The sequence below is a fragment of the Ovis aries genome, chromosome 5 (genome assembly GCF_016772045.2).
Source record: "Ovis aries strain OAR_USU_Benz2616 breed Rambouillet chromosome 5, ARS-UI_Ramb_v3.0, whole genome shotgun sequence".
Lineage (NCBI taxonomy): Eukaryota > Metazoa > Chordata > Mammalia > Artiodactyla > Bovidae > Ovis > Ovis aries.
The window spans coordinates 79,183,594-79,209,174 of NC_056058.1; the positions used below are offsets into that span (position 1 = coordinate 79,183,594).

The window sequence follows — 25,581 nt, forward strand, 5'->3', positions numbered from 1 at the left end:
TACAACATACCAGGCTCCCCTGTCCTTCAGTATCTCCTGGAGTTTGCTCAGATTCATGCCCACTGAGGTGGTGATGCTATCTAACCATCTCATCCTCTTTTACAGTTTTATTTTTAAAGAAATAAATTACACAAGATAGAGAAGAATTTTCAAAATAGCACTTTTGAGCACTTATCACATGCCAGGTCTTTCAAGTTATTTCATAGGTACTAACTCATTATTATCTTTTTTTTCATAATTGAGAAAATGGAATAAGCAAATATGATTTAGAACACAATTCATATCCAGCAGTGAGGCCCCACAGTCGTTGCTCTGACCCATTATACTATGATGCCTCCAAGTTAAAGTTCAAGAAACATAAGGAAGTCACTACTATTATTTCCTCTCTTCACAGAGATGAAAAAATAAACAGAACAGAATTTTTGAGTCTATGGAGTTCAATAATTTAGCATTCCTAACAAAAGCTGAAGAAGCCACCCACTAGATGTCTTTAAGCTTCTATTTCTGGCTACCTTACTGGCTAATTTATGGCAAATAAGGGTTAGTAATATAGTATAAACAAGGTAAAATTATTAAGAAGAGAAAATCTGGATCTCTGCAACACTTTTAATTTTATTTGCCTCATTCTGAGGCACAAATGCCATGCAAAATTTCAGGAATAAACAGGAACTATCTTATCTAAAATGAAACAATATAATCCAGCAAAAAGACAGTTTGTAATGAGTCCAAAGTAACATTTAGGATTTAGACATGGTTTGGAATCTATGATGAATCAGAGGTAACAGTGAGCTGGTCAACACAACCTGGCTAGACAAATGTTTTAATTTCTATTGTTAGTCCAATGCTACCTCTTTTAACTAGGAAAAAAACTGCTGGACTATGGATGTGAGAGTTGGACTGTGAAGAAGGCTGAGTGCCGAAGAATTGATGCTTTTGAACTGTGGTGTTGGAGAAGACTCTTGAGAGTCCCTTGGACTGCAAGGAGATCCAACCAGTCCATTCTGAAGGAGATCAGCCCTGGGATTTCTTTGGAAGGAATGATGCTAAAGCTGAAACTCCAGTACTTTGGCCACCTCATGCAAAGAGTTGACTCATTGGAAAAGACCCTGATGCTGGGAGGGATTGGGGGCAGGAGGAGAAGGGGACGACAGAGGATGAGATGGCTGGATGGTATCACTGACTCGACGGACGTGAGTCTGAGTGAACTCCGGGAGTTGATGATGGACAAGGAGGCCTGGCGTGCTGCGATTCATGGGGTCGCAAAGAGTCAGACATGACTGAGCGACTGAACTGAACTGAACTGAACTGAATGAGTGTCCTACTATTTTGACTGATAACCAAAGCTACCAAAAGCAATCCAATTTCTGACAGGCTAAGCTAAGGGCACTATCAGAAAGGCTAAGCCCAAGTGAGAACTTAGATGCTGAGATTCACATCTTCCTTGCTCAGATGATGCCTGGAGTTCCGACTTGACCTTCTCACAACTTCATCCAGAAGGCAAACCCACACAAAATGAAAGAAGTGGCCCAGCACAGAAAATCCTGGCTGACAAGGGCTCACTAATGTCATAGCCATCCATATCCTCACTCATCCTAAGGGAGAAAGCCAAAACTGGTAGAAGCATTCTACTTCACCTTGAGCCAGAGTGAGAACACTGAATACTTGAGTAACTGGTACCACTTCAGTCATTTCCTTTTTATCACAAATATCCAATTCAAATAAGTAAGTCTCATTTTTTAAGTTCCCTGTTTAACAATTCTGAATTAGGTAAAAATCTAGTATAGCGTAAGAATTTACGTAACATGGTCCTTTACTACACAACTGACTCAGGAAGTCATTCTACAACGTGCTGAATGTCCTCTGTCCATGAGATTCTCCAGGCAAGAATACTGAAGTGGGTTGCTATGCCCTCCTCCAGAGGATCTTCCCACCCAGGAATCAAACCCATGTCTCTTACATCTCCTGCATTGGCAGCTGGGTTCTTTACCACTAGCACCACCTGGGAAGTCCCATTCTACAACAAGCAGTCTTAAATTTTCCAGACCATCCAAGTGAAAGTAAAGAGAGAGAAAGCAATGCTACATAGGATATAAAGCTATAAAAGATTACACTGTCCATAGTTTAAGAGGATGGGTATTCACACAGACACTACAGTACAAAGCTAATGATTCTATTCTTTTACTTAAAAGAATAAAAGTTCCCTTTTGTTGAGATGATAAGCCCAAGCTTCTTGGCAGAATATGCAAAGGCTTTCATGTTAAGAATACACTATCAGCACGGAGAGGTGGAGCCCTGAGAAAGCTTTCCTAGAAAAAGCTACCTCTGAGCTAGTCAAGGAGAGAAGGGGAGGAGATTTTCGGCAGTGAGAGACGCCTTCTGGTATGTACAGACAAACACAAGCAGTTGGTATGATGGAAACTTAAAGCGTGAAGGACAATATAGCAAGCTATTGAAATTTCACCAACTGAAATTATAGTCAACGGTCCCTATCTGCAGGTTCCACATCCACAGATTCAAACAACCACGGATAGAAAATACTTGGAAAAAATGTTCCAGAAAGTTTCAAAAAGTCAAACTTGAAGTTGCTCACAATGGGCAACTATTTACATATCATTTACATTGTATTTACAACTATTGCACAGGATTTGCACTGTATTAGGCATTATAAATAACCTACAGACGATTTAAAATGCATGCAAAAAATGAGTGTAGGTCATATGCAAACCCTGTGCTGTTTTACATAAAGGACTTGATCATCTGGATTTTGGCATCCCCAGGGGAAGGGGGCGGGGTTCCGGAACCGATCCCCAGTGGATATGGAGGGATGACTGTATCTAGAACTCTAGGGTGTACTCAGCAGTGGCCTATTACAAATCTACCTCCAAACTTTCATTTTAAAATCAAGATAATTTTAACTATACAAATATCTGTGTGTGTGTATGTTTGTATATATTTGTTTTTTAAAACCCTACAAGTATTTTTTATTGCAGTATAAAAATTCCTTTTTGAATACTTTAACACCCGCACTCCCACAAACTACTCTGGAATGTATATTCTTTCAGACCTTTTACTTTACTTCACATTCATAAATATGTACCCACAAAAATATATACTATTGCTTTATGTTCAATGGTTTTCATGTAACTATCCTGGGAATCACATACACTCATCTCCAAAGTCCAGTAATACTGTATATCTTCCTGGTGACAGGAGTTTATTTTCAGCTTAACTGATTCCCCTTGTGAAATCAAACCAGACTGATAATGGAGAAACCCTCAGTTTTGTATTCCAAATGCAACTGGAGAAAATAAAATCATGGTAAATACTTGTTTAAAAAATATGCAAATCTCTTCTGAAATTATAATTTTATTTTTACCAAATAGCACTAAAAACAGTTGTATTTCCATTTTCCATTGAGTTAAGAAGCTATCAGTACAGTATCTAGTTATCCGCTCAATCTACATAACTTATTTGAATCCAAATATCTGAATGTCCTTAAATAAGTTAGCAACATTTCTTTTGTTTGATGAAATGATTATGAATGTTGGCAAGAAAAAACAGATTAAGAAAGTTGAGCCAATTCAAAACAATTCTTTATCTAGGAAAAGTGATCAGTAACTCCTTTCATCAAGTTTTCAACTGCATTAAAACAAAAGTTTAAAATCTCCATAACTGACTTTAGTTTCTTTTAAATATAAGTTGGCAGTAATTAAGGATATAATTATTAAAAGTATCCTGTTTGCAATCTCCATTGCTTCCTTTGTAACATCAAACAGTGATTGTGACTCAGAAAGGTGATAGACCAAAGCCTTCTAACTAATGATTTAATCAGGGATAGATACATTAAACTTGTTTTGATTTAAACATACTTTGAAATCACATTTTTATTACACTGCATATATTCCTTCTATGGTAAAACAACTGACTTAAGTTCTGAGCATACCTCTCAATTTTCTTACTTGCAAATAGGCCCCAATGGTTCACGTACACTAATTAATTAGTTTAATTAGATTGGGGGGATACATGTGTTTGTTTACTTGTGTGCTCGTTGGGGGATAGTGAATCTCAAGAAGGCTGTACCTCAGGCAGGGACTTTGGTCAAAGGGTTGCCTGTCATGTCCCTGACCTTGTAGAAGGCAAACTAATGAGATCATTGGAGACGACAAAATTCTGATCAGCACTGTCCCACAGAAACGTAATCATAGGCCACAAATGAGAGCCACGGATATACTTTTAAATTTTCTAGTAACTACTTTTAAAAAGAAAAATAATGCTAGTAATTTTATTTCACCTAATATATCCAAAATATTATCCTGTCAATGTGACCAAATTTTTAAAATTATTGATATTTTGTATTCTTTTTTTCACAGCAAGTCTTCAAAATCCAGTGTGTAACTTCATATTTATAGCACTTTTCAATTCAATCAGCCATATTTCAAGTGCTCAAAAAGCCATAGTTAGCCAGTGGCTACCCTACTGAACAGCACAGATACAGAGGGAAAAACAGGGGCTTGGGAATTAACATGGACCTAAGATTTGAATTCTAGCTCAATAACTTACTAAGCTGTGTGACCACAAACTAGTTATATAGAGCCCTGTAGTTGTTATCAGTAAATCAGAAATAATACCAGATGCCTGGCAAATTTCTTAGAAGAACTAGAGATAATATGCTCACACATAATGTAACTCAGTAAAGTCCTCCTCTTCCTCATTATTACATATATTGAAGAAGAAAAGGTAACACTATGAAAGCTAAAATTTAAGGTTTAAAAATTGTGAAGAGAAAAAGAGAAACAAGAACTTGAAGCAAGATTATCAAAACCTTTTCTAACTTAAGTTTGGTCATCAACCCACTATTATCTATACAAAATAAAAACAAAAACCATATTTTCCAAAACTGTGAATAATGCCAAAATATTTCTAAAACTAGAGACATGATGGTGTTTGCCTTTTTTTCTTAAAGCAAATATGCTTTCTTGATTATTGTTGCTGAGGGTACTATTAGTTTCTATTCCTCAGGGGGGATAAATGGCTAGAAAGTTGAGTAGGAAGTTATTTGCATGGAAGTGGCATTTTGGGATACTGCAAATGCTTCCAATAATCTGCAAAGACTACATTACGCATTTGGATAACTGAACATTCACTATTTTCACATAACTGTTACATTTTATTTTTCATTCACTAATATAGGATATCAAAATACAATACAGAAAATATACATAACATACCTCTGATAAAAATGTTTGGGCCGATTTCTGAGCTCCTACATGGAGCAGATACTCATATACGTAGAGTGCTAACCTGGGAAAAGAATAAAATATTTATTGAGAAGAGGTATATTTAAAATTCATTCTTTAAACAACCCATACACCTTTTCATTACGAAAGTATTTTTCACACTAACAGTGACAGAAAATCAACTCTTCCAACATCTTTTCAATGGGAGTTTATACATGTACATTCAGAAAGAACTTAATAATTAAAATAGGACACAAAAGAATAAGATACATTGTATCTTTTGGCAAGAAACACCTAAATTGTCTTGTATCATCTAATTTATCATACCCTAAATTCTCTTTTGTGTCTAACATGAATTATCAATTTAAAACCAAACATTATAATAATTCCCATAACCTATGTTAAGGTATAATTATTAGTATAATAAATAATTGGACTTTTAAAACAACACTATATCCTTCCATCTTTTTAGTGAATGTTATGTTATTATAAATTTCAGCTGTTTACACATCCATATGCCAAAATGGATGTTGAACATCCACTGTAATATTTGTTCAGCACTTTCTCCTTATTCTTTAGATGTTCTTATTAAACCAACAATATTTTAGTTAATAAGAAACTCAAATTAACTGCAAATCACATCATTAAGTAAACTTTGAAGATACTAGATTATATTAGGCATTTGGGGACTTACAATTTAAAGGTTAACACAAAAGTACATATAAATTCATCACTCAAATATAGAATATTAAGTATGCACTATCCTCTTATAGTACTCTCATTAACTAGTGGATTCAGAATTTTAAGCTAGACCATGTGGCTCAATTTTAGTTAAGCTGTTAACAAAATATTATTCATAAACCCAAATTAGTCTGAGGCAGTATTTTTAATGATATCTTGGACCAATGCCCAGATAGCTCACAACACTTCAGTTTCTGCTACACTGTATTTACCAATATTGAGCCAGGTTTACAGTAAACAAAACAATGTAACAATAACCACAATTCTGTGCAGCTACACCATTTATCTTGCCAAGTGAATTTATGATTGTTAAAGACTGATGGCATTTGCAAAAATGAGTATTTTCTTCATGTTTATGAAAACATAACATGTACTTGCTATGAAAAGGGAAAGCCTGTATATAATAATTGCTCTGTCCATTTAATTATTTCTCCATTCCCAAACTGTCAGACACTTAAGATGAGAATCATTCTGTAGTTACTAAGCAGCGTGAATAGATACATGTTAAAGTTACTCATAGATGAAAAGCATGTTGTTGACAGGGAGCATAGGAATATAATTTAGAAACATCTATTCTCTTCAAGTTGAATGCCATTTCCTAGGTCAGTGCTTCTCAACTCGTCTTCTGCCCTAACACAGCTGAGGCACATGTCATATATCTGTGTGATGCTCCGTGGGGAAGGTTCATACCCAACATACATCAAATAGGATATGGGAGCTGAAATATTCCTGTAGTTTCAAACAAATAAACCCCACTGGTGATTCTTATCACACATTCTTCACACACACATATTCCACATACCCTGTCCCTCTAGTAACTGCTTTCAACCCTATCACATGATGCCCTGACAATGATGGCAGGTTTCATCTTGAAAGAGAAAATATCCGCGAATTTCGCCTGGAGAGACCAAAGCCTCAAAATTGCCTGCCAGTGGCATCATGGCCCTCCTGCTGTTGCCCTAGAGCCTCACGTTATTCCTGTGGGTTGTAAAATCTTGGGCCTAGAGCCAAACCAGTCATGAAGGCTAGAAAAGAAAGCCAGGTCCAAGTCAAGGGCCCAGTGGTGAGGATGTTCCACCAAGGTGGAGAAGCTGTAAGTTGAGAGGCACTGAGTGAAGCGGGGACATGGTGGCGGATCCAGGGATGGGGATGAGGCAAGAGAACTGACCGCAGAACAGTCAAGGCCAGGGCTCGGCTTAGCTGTGTCCTCGCAATACAAACCGTTCCTTAAAGTTGAGCAAGCCACTTCCTTGGAATCTCTTCTTTGTAATATTAAAGAAGATAATATATTTCTTATATGTTTCTCCCAATTAATTAGGTAACAAAAAGTGTATCTCTTTATGAGTAGAATTTAAAGCAACAATCTCCCCTCTTTGAATGACTCCAGGACAGTGATTCTAAAAGATGTATTGGTGGGGGCAGAGAGGAAGGGGTTTCAAACTATAAAACTAAAGATTCTGAAGCATCTTCCTAGGTGTGTGCCTGTCCTCCTATCCTTCAAATCTCAGCTGTAACAGCACATCATATTTTTACCAACAGCATGATAAAACAGGACAGGGCTGAGAAAATCTACCTACAACACCGCCTAACATATCCTAACATTCTATCACCTCCCTGGAACAAAATGAATGCTTCCCAGGCAGTCAGGACCTGTGCTCTGGAAAGAGTGGCAGGGAGCATCAGACAGGTGAACAGTTAATCAACTCCACTGCCACGGTGACTATGAAATACATCACTAGCAAATCTCTGAATTTCGCTTCTGTCATGGTGTCCAACTCTGCAACCCCATGGACTATAGCCTGCCAGGCTCCTCTGTCCATGGAGATTCTCTAGGCAGGAATCCTGGAGTGGGTTGCCATGCCCTCCTCCAGGGCATCTTCCCAACCTAGGGATCAAACCTGAGTGTTTCACACCTCCTGCACCGGCAAGTGGGTTCTTTACCACTAGCGCCACCTGGGAAGCCCGCCTCTATGCATAGGATTTTCCAAACCCATCTCTTTAGTCCAATCCTCTCTACCAAGCTACAAACCAGCTTCTCCAAATCAGTTTGAAATTTCTAGCAAGGCAGTTCTCTCTTAACTTGACCATGTCCAGCGTTAAATTCACCTTCTCCATCTGTTTACAGTACCCGTGCTCACTTTCAAGGAAACATAATTTCTGAGTCAGTTTCCTCATTTGCAAAATGGGAAGGATACTTTCCTTGCAGTGCTGTTGAAAGGATTGGAGAGCACAGCAAATAGTAACAATGACTGCAACAGTTTCAGCTAATTATGTCACATATTACATTGCCAAGCTAATTATGTCCCAGCTAATTCTGCCACATATTACCAAGTCACCGATGCCACGGTCGCTCCCACATTTGCCATTCCTTTCGCTCCTCCCCTGCTCCCCTGCTTAGTGGTTCTCCTGAAGGGCCACTAAGCGCCACAGTGACAGAAGTATTTATTTTACCTTCAGGTACAGATACTGTTGATTCCCATTAGCTTCCTACAGAGGCATGAGGGTCACCAGAAATAAGAACCTTCAGCTGGTTCTGAGGGAAAAGCCCTGGAATAAATTAATTTTGTATGAAGACAAATGTTTCCAGGGGAGTGGGGAGTGACACCTGTCCATCTGTGCACATGCATCACAGCTTGGTCCCTTACCCAGTGACATGAGGTCACCAAACATTTTATTCAGATTCAATTTCTACTGAACAATGAAAATCTAAAGGTAAATACTGAATGTACAAATATTTTAAATGAGTACACTGTCATATTAACATGTTCCTTTTCCTTTTTAGGATCTTAAGAAATTTATCTACTTTTGAAAAAGCACAGAGTGGCTATTTAATCTAACAGCTCATGAAATGAAAAAGCGAAAGTTGTTAGTCAGTCAGTCATGTCTGACCCTTTGTGACCCCATGGACTGTAGCCCTTCAGGCTCCTCTGTCCATGGAATTCTCTAGGCAAGAATACTGGAGTGGGATACCTACTCCAGGGGATCTTCCCAACCCAGGGATCGAACCCAAGTCTCCCACGTGGTAGCCAGACTCTTTACTGTCTGAGCCACCAGGGAGGCCCCAGTGGCTTAAATAATGTAATTCAATTACATAGAAAAAAAAAAATTAGCAATCATGCAGCTAGAGTTTGGTTCCAGAAAGCAGACACACTTTTTTTTGAAACACAGATTAACAAAAAAGTACATCAAAGGCACATGGATCATATATCTTTTTCTTCATTTCATTCTAAATTTCAAATAGATATCAATGACTGAGTTAATAAAATCATTTGACCAGCAACTCTAGAGAGAGACCCAAATCTGAAATAGCTCAAGACCTGCTTTACTCCCTGGTTACTGTAGGCACTACACTTTTAAATTAAGAGCAAAGACAGAGGTTACAAACGGAGGAACACTGAAAACAGCTAAAGCCTGAGCCCACTTGGCACTGCCCTCAAAACACCAATTACATATCAGCTACAAATGTGATGCACATTCAGTTCACTGTCTGCAAGTTACACACATATACACGCATGGTGCCACAGGAGGCAGAACAGAACAGGCACTGACAAAATTTCACAATTCAAATTCTATCAATCTCCAGTTCTGATGGAGTGAAATCTATTTCAGCTAGGTTTCATGGATTCAAAATCTCTAGTAAGTTGGGGTGGACCAGTCTACAGTTTAATGTTTTAAACTGTTCACAAAAGGAAAGGGGGCAATTCCAATCACATTTTATTTGGTACGTAATTCTAACAAACGTAGATTTTTTTACGAGTCACAAGATATATAATTAGAAGGGAATTAAAGATATATAAAAATGAAAAAACTACAAAAATGTTAAAACTCTGATGATCCCTCAAAAAGAACCAAATAAAACTAAAAAGCAACAATGGACTGAGAAAAATGGATATATGACACATAGGACAACAAAAAGCTAATATGCTTAATACATTCTGCTCATATACTATGACCTGCCAGAACATGAGAAATCTTAATTTTTAAATAATGAGCAAGGATGGACGTTAAAGGCCAAGTAAGAAGAATGGCTACCTATGGCCAGTAAATAATCCTAAGGAAAAATATTCAACCTCCCAGCCATAAACAATATTTTAAAATTTCACCAATGAATGTAGCAAAGACTCTACAAACATTAAAGCATTCAGTGCCTAAACGATAAAATATGGAAGTGTAAATGTACAAGTGAAAAACATAGGATGTAGAATAGCTTATATAGTACACTCCCATGTGTACTACACATACACATGTATATTCTGCCAGAGACAGTTCACATACATACAGGCACAGGAGCAACAGTGTCACTCCCCAAGCTTCTCCTTCTGGTGAAAACATATGTAGCCAAACAATATCTTTTATTGCAGGATTTTTTATCCCTAGGGAGTGGGAGCCTAGGATAAGAGGCAGACTTTTTTTTAACTGCATAAACATTCTTCTGTTTGATTATTTATCCAGTATTTCTATTACCTATTTTAAAAGAAATAAAGGAGTAAATAGGAAAAAATTAAAATAAACATTTTGTAACCTCTGACCTAGTAATTTTTATTCTAAAAAACTGTTTTAAAGAATTAATCAGAAATCCAAGCAATTTATAATGAGGTTTATGGCAAAAGTGTAGCGGTGAAACACTGGTAACCTAAATATCTGATGAGAAAAATAATTAGATTGTGATATATGCAGGTAATGGGAAAATACATTTTTGAAGATGTTTAATGAAATGAAGAAATGTTCATAATTCATTGTTAAAAGTGCAAGAATGTATATACACAAATATACCATACTACGTTTAGAAAAAGAGTAGAAGGAAACTTGAGTTATAGCTACTGGTAAAAACATCAATAACTGTGCGAAGAAACAGATGATAAGCAACTAATATGGATGTGGCAGAAACAATAAATAAAGCATAAAACCAGTATGGTCTAATTAGACTAGGAGCAAACACCCCCATGGCTCCTTCAGAAGGCCTGAGGACAACTCTTGTAATAGCACTGTCATTATTATATACATATCATTATTAATAATTAATAATCATAATGTGAGCTTCGGGTCTCCAGTAAAAGATCATACTTTGTGCCATTCATGCTGCATAAAGATCCAAGGTATGTGGCTAGATAAAAATATTAAACCGCTGATGTTTTCTGCAAACATTTTTCCCCTAGTTTGTTGTCTGATTTTATTTTGGTCAGGTTTTCTGGGGCTCAGAAAACCTGATAGCTCAGGTTGGTAAAGAATCCACCTGCAATGCAGGCGACCCCGGTTCCATTCCTGGGTCAGGAAGATCCGCTGGAGAAGGGATAGGCTACCCACTCCATATTCTTGGGCTTCCCTTGTGCCTCAACTGGGAGAGACTGCACCTGCAATGAGGGAGACCTGGTTCGATCCCTGGGTTGGGAAGATCCAGTATTCTGGCCTAGAGAGTTCATACAGTCCATGTGGTTGCAAAGAATCGCATAATACAGCTGAGTGACTTTCACTTTTGGGGGAGGTGGGGCGGAGAGCAGAGAGGGGTGACACATTTAGATACTTTTGATTAAACTTTACATGTAGTAATAATATGAAAATAAAAATTCTAAATTTCATAGAAAATGGGCAGAAGCAATACGGAACATCACAACTAATTTTGAAACATGGAAAACATTAAACCTTACTGGGAATCAAACAAATACATATTAAAGCAACAATGGGCTTTAAATTCTCACTTAAATAATATGTTAAAAAAAAGGATATTCAAATACTACTGATGGCAATAAACTGGTACAGTTTTCAAAACCAATTTGGCAGTAAGTATAAATCAACAACTTGCTAAAAAAGTTCACACACTTTGATCCAGTAATATAATACCATTACTTGAGAGTCTAGCCTAAAGAAATTTTCCTAAATGTAGAAAAGCTTAATACATAAAAACTTTTAACCAAAGAACATGTAGAACAATAAAAAGATAAAAATAAATAATAGGAAAGTGGCTGGATCTGTAGTAAAATATTTTGCATTAATTTCATGTTTGAAAATATAATTCAGAATTTATATATATTCATTGAAAAAGCACTGAAGAGACTTCTCTCTGCTTAATTCTTGAACTTTAAAATGTGAAAAAAATGTCATAACCATACGCTCAAATAAAATTATTTCAAATTTACCTTGTGAAAATTGCCAAATCTAACGAGGAAACAAAGGTTTACTATTCATGTAAATAAACTCTATTGCATGGTTGCCACCATGTATCATCGGAAAGACCTAAGGCAATGGAGCATTTAACTTACAGCACATCTACAACAGACACTGTCATTTAAGAGTTTGATAACGGCAAATTCTCAACTACACTTATGATAGGGACTTTACAGTCTGGAAAAGGGGTAAAGAATCCACTCTATAACCCAGCTATCTAATTTGAGATTAAATCTCTTGCTCTGAAGGAAACAGTAGAAAATAAGGAACTTTGACTAACGTATAAAAAGAGTTTTTAAGACTATTGTTAATCTACAAAAAGGTTTTCCAAGCTACAACAGAGCTAATTCCTCACTCACTCTCTACATGCACATATATGTATGTATGTCAATGTCTATGTATGATAGTCTAATCTATAGTCTCTATAGAAAAAAATTATTATTTCACAAAAGTCAGTCAATAAAAACAGCCTAATGTGTTTGAGCTGAATTTACAAAATAGTTAAGACAGATATGACTGTTTTATTCATAGATTTTTAAAAATCTGGTGAGCAGGATTCATCACAAGTTTCCTTTACGTTATACATGCTAGTTATAATAATGATTTAATGTTTATAAAATGTTTGTTTGGGGAATGTGCGCCACTCTTGGATAATATTTAATCATGCCCCCACAATATTCCTGTGAGGCAGACAGTCATGAAGTATGTATAAACATTATTAGGTAAGAGCTCATACAATGAAAAGTCCAATGACCAATAAACACATATGTCTGTCAGCCCGGCCACAATATCCTATATTTACTTTTCACAGGCAGGTCTACCATCTACTACCTGTCTTTTGCATGTGATTCTTTTAATATTCCAAAAAGATGTACAACATTGAAGCTGAAAAGCAAGATAAAGTGTGTGTGCGTGTGTGTGTGTGTGTGTGTGTGTGTGTGTGTGTGTGTGTACGTGCGCATGTGCGCACTCAGTCATGTCCAACTCTTTGCAACTGCAGTCCATCAGGCTCTTCTGTCCATGGAATTTTCCAGGCAAGAAATACTGGAGTGAGTTGTCATTTCCTTCCCCAGGTGATCTTTCCAATCCAGGGATTGAAACTGTGTCTCTTGTATCTCCTGCACTGGCAGACAGAGTCTCTATCACTTGTACCACCTGGGAAGCCCTCAAGAGAAAGTAACCATTTAATATGAGAAAACAGATATCCATCCCAAATTTCAGTGATGGAAACTGAGTTTGTTAGTATTTCACCATCTTATGTTTAGCAAGAAGAAAAAAGATACAAGTAAACATAAAGCCTTCAGAGTAACAAATCCCAAACTCATATAATTCTTTTGGTTAATTCACCTGTCTGCCCAAAGGTAGAAGGAAGACATGGTAAGAGAATAACTTCAAAATCAGCTGTTTCTAATTTCTATTGAAATTTAACTACTATAACACATTTTGTTTCGTTTATCTCTGTATCTCCAGGACATAAAGAAGTAAGTGCCCAATAAAATAATTTTTAATGAAGGAATGACTCTCTTAGACCAGGCATAAGGCATTAACAGAACCTTCTGGTTTCCTCTAATCAAAGCAATACAAGGGGAAGCACAAGGAATCTCCTTAGCTATTTCAGCATTAGCACCCTCTTACCATCCGTAAGATTCAGCCTCTCAATAAATACTACAGTTTAACAACATGAATGGTACCCAAACAATTTCTTCACACTGATTCCTAATCCCTATATTCAAAGGATAATTTTTTTTAAGAAACAAATTAGTCCATCAAGTTGTGGGTGGTAGATATTTGTTGTTTTGTTATTTTTAATGAAACAAATCCTCAAAAGACAACAACCTCCCTATTTCCTTAAAGGAAATAAATCAAGGTCAGAAAATAAACAATAAGATGACTGTAGAGGGTTAGATGAGGGCTATTTTATACAGAACGGTCTAGCTGTTACATTTAGCACTGGTGGGCAGTACGTGGTGCAAACTGGACATCCAAAATGCACTCCCCATCTTTTGTCATTAACCATGTCAAATCTGCATGTCATTAACCAGAGAGGCCTCAGACAGAGAATTTAGAACAGAATTAAGTTCTCCTGTGCATGCATGCTAGGTCACTTTAGTCATGTCCGACTCTTTGTGACCCCACTGACTGTAGCCCACCAGGCTTCTCTGTCCATGAGATTCTCTGGGCAAGAATACTGGAGTAGACGGCCACACCCTCCTCCAGTGAATCTTCCCGACCCGAGGATCAAACCCACATCTCTTATGTCTCCTGCATTGGCAGCTGGGTTGTTTACCACTAGCACCACCTGGGAAGCCCAAGTTCTCCTAACGGACTATAAAAAGTCATGTTGGATCTAGATTCCTGCTGCTGCTGCTGCTAAGCCGCTTCAGTCATGTCCGACTCTATGCAACCCCATAGACGGCAGCCCACCAGGCTCCCCCGTCCCTGGGATTCTCCAGGCAAGAACACTGGAGTGGGTTGCCATTTCCTTCTCCAATGCAGGAAAGTGAAAAGTGAAAGTCAAGTTGCTCAGTCGTGTCCAACTCTTCACGATCCCGTGGACTGCAGCCCACCTGGCTCCTCCATCCATGGGATTTTCCAGGCAAGACTACTGGAGTGGGGTGCCATTGCCTTCTCTGCTAGATTCCTACCCACTGCTATATTTAAAATGAATAACCAACAAGGACTCACTGTATAGTGCAGGGAACTTTGCTCAATATTATGTAACAACTAATTGGGAAAAGAATTTGAAAAATAATAGACAATGTACACATGTAACTGAATCACTTTTTATATACCTAATCTAAAATGTTTGTTAGTTTCAAATATATTCCAATATAAGTTTCTTAAAAAAGTCATGTTGGATCTAGAAAATAGAATTCTCTTATTCCTGATGCACTGTATAATTCCAGTGTTGACTAATGACACATATCAGTATCCGAATTTGTCTCCTAAGTGATAAAATGCCAAGAGTTAGCTGGATCACAGCTAGCTAACAAGTAGCAAGGAGCACTTGGCAGCCTCTGAGAGACTGCTCATGGGATTTCAAGTAGTTTAGCAATGAAACTAGATCAGCCTGATCAAATTTTCAACAGAGCTTACAACCTGGTGCTAAGGAGGTGTGAAAAATTAGAAATCTGTTTCTAACATTGTCTTTGTAAAGTTCTTCATCGTTAACAGTGAAGTGAAAAAACAGGTTTAGCATGTCAAAACCAGTGTCTATGCAATCACACAAAATATTAATATCCATCCTTTGTTTTAAATACACTTAGAAAGTCTATTTTTTTAATTCTCAATATCAGTTTGAGAGAAACAGATACCTCATATACATAAAGATATTGAAGATACTAAACCTTCTCTCTATTGATCTGTACTTCCCAAATTCTCTATAATCAAGAAAAAAAGATTTTAAAACTTAGTCATGAGCTCATGTTTCCTTCCCCAAGCTTATTTTAAATTATTATCTATGTGTAACATTTTCCTCAAGTACAAATGAACAATAACAGTTTATTCTAATCATGTTAATAGCCAAGAAAATACCTTCTTTCTAAATAAATTACATATCCCAAGAAATTAAGATGAGTGGAAAACATTTAAAAGCAGTCTAATGTTATTCCTCTTACTACTAAGCACTGAAAATAACCTACTCAGAATTTCTTCCTGGCTTTACCATTTTCTATTTTTTTTATCTCATGCAAAAGTTTATTGTAAAACTAAAAATAAGTTGTTGTTCAGTCACTAAGTTGTGTCCAACTCTTTGTGACCCCATGGACTATGACATGCCAGGCTTCCCTGTCCTTCACTATCTCCTAGAGTTTGCTCAAACTCATGTCCTTTGAGTTGGTGATGCCATCTAACCATCTCATCCTCTGTTGCCTCCTTCTCTTCCTGCCCTCAATCTTTCCAGGTGTCAGGGTCTTTTCCAATGAGCCAGCTCTTCAAATCAGGTGGCCAAAGTACTGGAGCTGATTGGAAATTAAGCTGCATCATTTAAATCTCTCTCTCTTTCCTACTTATTTACAAAACAGAAACAGACTGACAGACTTTAAAAACAAACTTGTGGTTACCAAAAGGGATACATGGCAGGTAGGGATAAATTAGAAGCTTGGTAATAAAATATACACACTACTATATATAAATATAATCAACAAGGACCTACTGTATAACTCAGGAAACTCTACTTGATATTATGTAATAATTTACATGGGAAAAGCATCTGAAGAAGAATGGATATGTGTATATGTACCATATAACTGAATCACTTTACCATTCCCTTGAAACTCACACAACATTGTAAATCAACAGTACTCCAATACAAAATAAAAACTAAATTTAAAAAAATCTCTTCTTATTTCTGTATTTTAAACAGTGCACACAGCAGAAGCTATATGTATAGGTAGCACTTTCTTATTATTAAAGATCATTTCCCTGGTGTCCCACAGGTCACATGCCAGATGGTTGCAACCCACATCACAGAACCAGGTCTAAGATCTGTAGTTCAGGATCTACCTTTTCTTCTGAAGCTGTTCAAACGTGGGATCACAGATGTGAACACTACATTCTGATAGGGTATTAGTAACTTGGATCCACCACAGGTCTAGGGAACTGTAAATCCTTCAATATCTTTCTATTCCCTGCTTCATGCAAATAGTCTCCTCACAAAAAGACTGAGGCTCCCTGATGTAGACTGAAGTCACTACAGCTTACTTCTCTACCCTCATGTTTCCATGTGATGAGGACTTCTAAGGGGACTTTCACTTTCACTTTAAGGAGTCCATGAATAGAAATGAGGAGAACGTAATGTGACATTCTTATTTTTTTAAAGTCTTCCTGTTAATTTCCTTTTCTAATCTTTGCACATACTATTTTGGCATTTAGATCTATTCTGCTTTGTATCTGCTTTTCTTTAGCACTCACTTTACATTCCCTATTTATTTCTTTTTTTTTTTTTTTTTTTCATGTAATATTTTATTTATAAAATTTAGAATATTTTACGTTAATATTGATAATTTATCATTGCTATTTAATATAACTACATTTTAATTTATTATTTACTATTCTGCTTCCCCTGCCCCAAACTCTAATGAGAAAGTATCTAGAATAATCTCCATTTCACAGATGAAGAAACAAGTTCAAAATGACACAGTAATAATTCAGACTGGTTATGTCTGACTCCAGAGCTACCATGCCCCACCACCCATGGTCTCCCAGTCCCCACACCCCATCCACCAGAAGCCCTGCCTAGGCTGACCTCAGCCTCTGCGGTCAGGAGGTAGAATTTCTTGTTTTCCTTCCTCTCATTTCCCCTCCATAAGAACCAACTTCCCCTGTGTGAGTCACTCAGTCCCCTGCAACCCTGATACTCATCTGGACAGACTGTAAATAATTGACACCAATGTTTAATCATAAAACTGGAAAAGAGGTTAAAACAGGGCAGCCTGCAGGAGAGGGGAAGAAGAAAAACAGCCTGGGGAAGGGGGCTTGCTCTGGGGGCCTTGACACCTCTTGCACATTGGGAGACAAACAAGAACTACCCCTGGCCTAGAGCTTAGTACCTTCATGACATAGCTCATGCTTTCCAACGTCTTCTCCCTGTGAGGGCTGGGCTGCTTCCCCAACTCTGCAGAGGTCAAGGCATAATCAGTGCAAGGGTCAGAGTGAAAGCCGTCTCTTTCTAGAGGTGATCAGAATAGACAGAATTAACCTCACAGGGTTGAGGAGTGAGTGACTGATTCATGTTAAGTGTACTATGCTGGGTATACAGTAAGTGTCAAGACATGGTGCAGAGAGGGAAGGATGACATTTGGACTTCACCAGCCTGTTCCTAGCCCACACTCACTGCCACCCACTCCCCAGGCTTTTATTTTCTTTCTCTAGTTGTTGTGAGCGGGGGCTACTCTTTGTTGCAGTGTGTACAGGCTTCTCACTGGAGTGGCTTCTCTTATTGTGGAGCACGGGCTCTAGGGTACACGGGCTTCAGTAGGTGTGGCGGGTGGGCTCAGAAGTTGAGGCTCCAGGGCTCAGGCTCCATAGTTGTGGCACACAGGCTTCGTTGCTTGGCAGCTTGTGGGATCTTCCCGGATCAGGGATTGAACCTGTGTCTCCATAAGGGCACCTAGGCACTCTCCTCCACAGTTTCAGGGGTTCACTGGCCTTTCACCAACCCTCTGCCAGAAAAAGCGTCTTCAGTCAGGTATATTATTTCTTGCACCTTTTTATGTTTCACCTTGTTCTAATTTCCTTAACCCCAGTCAAATCCATACAGTCATCAGTTCAGTTCAGTCGCTCAGTCGTGTCCGACTCTTTGCAGCCCCATGAATCGCAGCACGCCAGGCCTCCCTGTCCATCACCAACTCCCGGAGTTCACTCAGACTCATGTCCATCGAGTCGGTGACGCCATCCAGCCATCTCATCCTCTGTCATCCCCTTCTCCTCCTGCCCCCAATCCCTCCCAGTATCAGAGTCTTTTCCAGTGAGTCAACTCTTCACATGAGGTGGCCAAAGTACTGGAGCTTCAGCTTTAGCATCATTCCTTCCAAAGAAATCCCAGGGCTGATCTCCTTCAGAATGGACTGGTTGGATCTCTTTGCAGTCCAAGGGACTCTCAAGAGTCTTCTCCAACACCATAGTTCAAAAGCATCAATTCTTCGGCACTCAGCTTTCTTCACAGTCCAAGCTATAACATATTTGGTGATGTCTTTAGTTGGACCTACCTTGTTATTGCCATATTTCAAGTATCCGCATTAATATGCACCATTCATTGAGGCCAGTGTTTGTAATTCATTTCCCACTTTCCCTAGAGGAATTCTGGAAGAATATTTCTCTTAACAAATTCCAGCAATGTCCCTGATCTGTACTTCTTAGGGCACATGCAGAACTGGAAAGAAATGCTTCAGAAGAATAAACCCATAGACATAGGACCCAGAACACCACAGAAGGAAACGGGCAGGTATTCAAAGGAAAATCCAACTCAGGAAAGATAACGGGATAATTTTTCTCTCTGATTTTCAGAAGGTATAAATATATGATAATTGATTTTTTATCATTAGTTGGAGCTATTTTTTTTAAAGTTCCATATAAAATAATTAAGACCACAGGGTTTTTCCCTATGAGTTAATTCATTTCCTAGCATTAGTCAGAAATATTTAGACATTTAGGCATTTAATCTTTCATTCTAGTTATTTATCTCTTTATTAGACAACTCTTATGCAAACATCTATCTTGTGTAAAGTACTGAGAACCAAGGAAATAATAATTTAGGACCCACCACAGCAGAATGTGTAGCAATATGGTCAAAGAATGAATCTTTACACTAAGAAAAAAATTTTACAAGTTAGTAGCATAAAGATAATTCTAAAATCTAACATCAGAAACAAAAATTATTTTGAAACATGAGAAATTTTATAAACACTTAATACTCATCACCATCAACAGTTAGTAAGCTCCTACCATTATTCTAACTCTTAAACCAAAGGGAAAAAACACAGAAGATATACATTTTGTCTTCCAGGAATTTTCAGACTTGTTAATGGGAAGAAACATATAATTAAAAATAAGATCAGTAAACACAAAATGGCATATGACTGGCACACAGGCAACAAAACATCAAGAATTCAGAATAGGAAGAGACCACTGTAAGAGACTCTTGACAAAAGGGCTTTAGCTGACAGAGGAAATGGTACTTAAGCTAGGTATTAAGGGAAATGGGATAAGCAGGAAGAAAAGAGGATGTTTAACCAAAGGATAATAGCCTGAAAGAATTACCTAAATTATATACAACACTGTGGCCAAAATAAAATTCTCTATATACCTTAAAGCAATAAAAATGGTTTCACAAAATATTACTGAGACAGATTTCTACTATCAGTATGCAATATAAAGATTTTACTCTATTATATAAAACATGATGGAGTAATAATAGGAACTTATAGTATTTTACAGCTTATAAAATGTGTTCACATATGAAAGTAAATATTCAATTATTTACTAGCAGTTTATAGCAGTTATTTTATTAAGAATTCCTCCGCAGAGTTATCGTGGTTTTTTTTTCAACTTTTTTAAAAATAAGCTTTTCTATGTACATTTGTAATTCAGAAAAATGTTCATCTAAAAGGGATTCCTTATGGTATTTCCTATGGATGGATGTGCTGCAGTTCATGGGGTCACAAAGAATTGAACACGACTGAGCGACTGAACTGAACTGACGGCATTTCCTAATTAAAATTTAGATTTTAATTTTAAAATACAAAAGCTTATTTTTTACCCCAAAATGTAAGCAGAAGCCCACATTTTTAAGTATCAGAAAGGGATATATATCAAAGATATATATACTTTTCTACATATCTATACATTTAAATAAAGATATTCTGATTCTCCAGTTACATTTATATCTAAAATAAATGTTTAAAATGTATCTCTACATAAGAAGCTAAAATAATCAATAGATAAAAGAGACAGGGGGAGATAATAGGATTAAATACAGGAACCTCTACTAAATTAATCTCCAGATATTCAATTTCCAGTCAATTCCACAAAGAAGCATTTAGCATCCATGGATGCCTAAATCAATGAAAAGAGTAAGCTAAGAGACTGTGACTTCCTTAAGTAAATATACAAATAATCAAACTAACTCCCTGATCTTAGATAAACAATCATAGCATAATCATCAAATTTGAAAATAAAACTGAGAACACTAACATATTTAGATTCCTACATTAGTATCTGAAAAGAACAGGTACTCTGAAACACTGCACTAAATCTGATAAGTTAACAAAATTAAATGTACAACTCTGCACTTGAATCAAAAATCTTGTATTGACAAAAATCTTGTAGGACTGACAAATATAGCAACAGCCCAAATTAAAAGACAGGTTTTAGTTGACTGCAAGTTTAACATGAATTAATAGTGTACTTGACTACCCTTGCCAAAAGAGCTAATTTTACCTTAAATGCATTAATGGAGTATAGAACTAGAAAAGGAAAGATAATAAGTCCTAGAAAGACAAGGGGAAAAAAAAAAAAGACAAGTTGTGAGCAATGACTGGAAGTATCAGTGATGCATAACCTGAAGAAAGGGAAAGCTCAAACCCTTAATAGGTTGTCAGCTATTAGAGGGATTGGTCTTATTTCACATGGCTAAAGAGCGTGAACTAAAACCAATGGGTTAAAGTGATAAGAAGGCAAATTGCAACTCAATATCCCAAAGACCTTTTCTGTAACCATTAGAGCTATCCAAAAATCTTATAGGCTGGGAAAAGAATCATTTTGGGGTTGGAAAACATGAGAGTCCAATCTCTGAACAAGTAAAGGCACAGTATGGGTTGAAGCTGGGGATACTGCACGGGCTTTATTCATTAAACAGAAGTTTGGATCAGAGGAACTTTAAAATACCACTCAGTACAAGATTACCTAATCCTAGTATCACTAAAATATGGCTCAGAGCAACTGAGGGGCTTCCATATCAACAGAACTATATGGTAAAAGGGTTGAGATTAGGATATATGACCCAAAGCTTAGTCTGCTATATTTAGAAAAATACTGCAAAACAGCCTAAGTCAATACCTTTCGTGAAGAAATTATACTGCACAGGAAATATCACTCTGTGACCAAGTAAAAGATGGAAAAGTAACACGTTTACCTGTCCAACTCGACCTAAGCAACTGCTTGTACAACCACCACTCCCGCATGCTGCTCCTCTGCTCAAACATGAAGCAGAGTAACTGTTTCTCCACAGCCTAAGTCTGCGTGGTTCCTACAGATCATATGGCTCTATGTCCCAAGGTTTCCAAACCAAAAGTGGAAGATAAAAGCATGCTATCTATCTATACTTATGGGGAAAACCTAGCCATACGAGTTAAAGATTAGTCAACTGACTCCATGTAAGTTGGTTTGACGGGTAAAATCAGAGCATGCAGAGTTCCAATCAATAAGTGGAAAGAGGCATATCATAATAAAATTCCTATCTAAAAGAATATGTGATTTCTAAACATATTTACTCTTTCCAAATTCTCCCAGATGTTAGCAGAGAATTGCTACATTCTACATTAGTTTAATCCTTTTAACCTAATCTACCCTATAATTAGAAACCATATATTTTATTCCAAAACAGTTGAAGAGGATAAATTACACTAATGTTGACAATTACAAAGTCAGTTAGAATAGAAAATATTTTATAATAGGTTCATGGTACTAAACCAGATTACTATGTCATTTCAGTGTTTCCTTGGCATACCAAAATATAATTTATAGAATGGAAGGAAAATATTTTAGCAAAGGTCTGCCTTCCGTAAGTGACAGCCCTAAATATCTGCAAAATTAAATGTTTAAAAGCAGAAAGGTTTATAGATCTAAACATTGTCAGGTGCACAATCTATTTTTAATAGTTCCCTTACGATTAACCACAGTAATGTCCAGGAGAAACACCACGGAAGCTCCAAAAGAACAGAGAAACCAAATTTACAGAGCTTTAAGTAAGCTTTTATTCACCTCCCTCAAACATGCACACACCAGCACGCACACACACGTTTAACCTCTTCTAGAGCAGAGACTCTTAAGTTGCTTGGAAGTCTCTCCTCTGAGCAGTAAGAGACCCAATTTTTAGCTTGACATATTGATACCAACCAGGGTTCTTGGCCTTCCCCAATCAACAGAAATTGACCAAAGGCCAGATAAATTCAGGCAAGGCTTTACTGGGGCCCCTGCTGCAGCAGGAGGGAGCATGAACAAGTAACTGGTTCCCTTGCACACGTGCTCCCTGAGTGGGGACGAGCTTGTCCTTTTTATGGGGTGAGGGTAGGGGTGTGTCCGGGCATTACGGCATTGGGTGGAGGGGTGACTTGGATGTTTTGCCCACCCCTCTGGTGATGGTGAGTGCAGGGGGTATGCTCAGCACCCTATTTTTGCTTCTGGTTCTTCAGAGGTGACAGATGAGTTTTTTGGTCTTCTGTATCTTTTGGTCCAAAATTTGACCCAACTATTTATGCATGCAGTTGTTTTTAGTTAAATAGTTCTTTGTATTTTGCTGTTTTAGGAGAGGTTTGTCCAGGTGCAAGTGTTGGAGCACTTGCAGCAAAGGGTTGCAGGTCCCAGTTTGTCTCAATATTACGCCTCAGCTAAAAAGTGTATGTTAGTCACTCAGTTGTGTCCAACTCTTTGAGACCTCATGGACTGTAGCCCGCCAGGCTCCTCTGTCTATGGAATTCTCCAGGGCAGAATACTGGAATGGGTTGCCATTCCCTTCTCCAGGGGATCTTCCTGACCCAGGGATCAAACCCAGGTCTCCTGCATTGCAGGCGGATTCTTTGCCATCTGAGCCACCAGGGAAGCCCCAGCTAAAAGGTAATATTCCCCTATTTCCCTTGAATTTGGGTGTACTCACCTGCCTCAAGTTCGGCCAAGGAGATGGAGATTTAAGTTGGAAGACTTACACAAAGGGGTGTTGTTCTACATTCCCGTATCCTACATTCAGCCTATAAAGCTGGTATGACTGCTGGAGTTCCAGCCTCCCTCTTGGACCATAAGACCACTTTAGGAATGTCAAATACAATGAACTGAATGTTTGTGTCCTCCCAAAATTGATTTTGGTTAAAACTCTAATTTGATTTGTTAAAACTCTAATTCCAGTGTGATGGTATTGAGAGGTGGAGCCTTTGAGACGTAATTAGGTCATGAGAGTAGTATTCATAATGGGATTAGTACCTGACAGGCAGAGACTAGGGAGCTAGCTAACTTTCCACCATAGAAGGACACAAGAGGAAGTCTACAACAAGGAAAAGCACCTCCCTCCAAACACACCATGACGGCACTTTGATCTTGGGACTTCTAGCCTCTAGTGTTCTTCATAAGACACTCTGCCTACAGTACTTTATTATAGCAGCCCAACTTACTAAAACACTAGAATAAAAAGACAGAAGAGATATAGACCCATGACAGCTTCATGGAACTGCCATTTCAGTCGTGGATTCTCAACCTTCAGACTTCTTTTACTTAAAAGGAAATAAACCTCAATCTTTTTTAGGGTTTCCAATTATATGCAACCTAACCAATTCCTAAGTACACGTGCTGAGTAAGTCAGGCTTATTCTCCACCCTTCCCACTGTATGATTTCCACACAACTCTACCTGAACTGCTCTTGCTATGCAATCAAATGTGGTCACTGGTTATTCCTTGTCTTAGTTTATCCTGTTAGTATATTTGATAACTCTCGTGACAACTCCCTCAGACTTAAAACATCAAATCACTCTTTATTCATTCTCTTCCATATCTTATCTTCTCCTTTCTATCCTTAAAATGTTGGCATTCCCCAAGGTTACTTCATGGTCCTGTTCTCAATTCTACACATTTTCCTGAGACCTACTATGCCAGTCAACAGAAAACAGTCCATGTTGACACCACCAAACCTCTATCTCTAACTCAGAGTTGCTAAAAGTTCCAGCTCAATTAATTCAAATGTATTCTGGGCACAACCACCTGAACATCCCCCAGGCAACTTAAATGCCACAGTCCTCTCTGTTCCTCCTCTAGTTAATAACACATGTTCATTTAGTTGTCCAAACCAAAAACCTGGTAGTCATCCTCAGTTCCTTACTCTTGCCTGATACAAATTCAGTCACTAAGTATTCTAGAGTCTAGAGTCTATGGCTCATATCTATCTTCTCTGGGAACGTCCTCACTGTCACTTTCCCAGATTACTGTGATAGTATTTGAACTAGTTTTCCTTTCTCTTATCCTCGCTTCTCTCCATTGCAAAATCAAAAGATCATTAAAAAAAAAAATCAATCTCTTAGAGTTGCTTCCTTGGTCATCAGTAGACCCTCATACCAATAGGATAAGGACCAGATACCTAAACATGGCAAACACAGCTTGCCCAGATTTGGCAATGGCTTCATCATACAGTTAAAAGCTGAACAAACTGCAAAATCAACAAACCTTAGATCTGTAAGAGAGGTGAGGTCACTGAGCAAACCACTGCCCTCAACACTGGAGAGGCAGATAGGCAGATACAGAGAATACAACCAACCACAGAGGAAACCCCTGCAAAAGGAATCTCCCCAGAAACCAGTGCCTGAGTAAGAAAGCCTGAACTGTAATTGGCAAAGTGCTAGAGACTCTCTATACACAAGTTTGAGAGAGAAAATCTTCAGGGGAAACCAGTCATGGAAGGCCTGAATACAATCATGAATTTTATCTCCAGGAGCCCATTTGGTTCTTATAGTGAATGCCAGAGAAAAGTCTCCTCATGCTTCTAGCTAGGGGTTGGGGAAAAAAACCATTCTGAAATGCACTTCAGTTCAGTTCAGTTATTCAGTCGCATCCAACTCTTTGTGACCCTGTGGACTGCAGCACAGGGTCCATCACCAACTCCCAGAGCTTGCTCAGACTCATGACCATCGAGTTGGTGATGCCATCCAACCATCTTATCCTCTGTCATCCCCTTCTCCTCCTGACT

The 25,581-nt window shown here is 37.9% G+C and overlaps 1 protein-coding gene across 10 annotated transcripts in view; it reads right to left on the reverse strand.

The window, feature by feature from the left end:
* Nucleotides 1-25,581, reverse strand: part of SSBP2 (single stranded DNA binding protein 2) — a 312,716-nt gene that overhangs the window by 216,822 nt on the left and 70,313 nt on the right. For all 10 annotated transcript variants that reach the window (XM_027970493.3, XM_042250727.2, XM_027970492.3 and 7 more), the window contains exon 2: nt 5,229-5,301. In XM_027970493.3, coding sequence (XP_027826294.1) covers nt 5,229-5,301 — 73 coding nt within the window. The remainder of the gene's footprint in view (nt 1-5,228; nt 5,302-25,581) is intronic.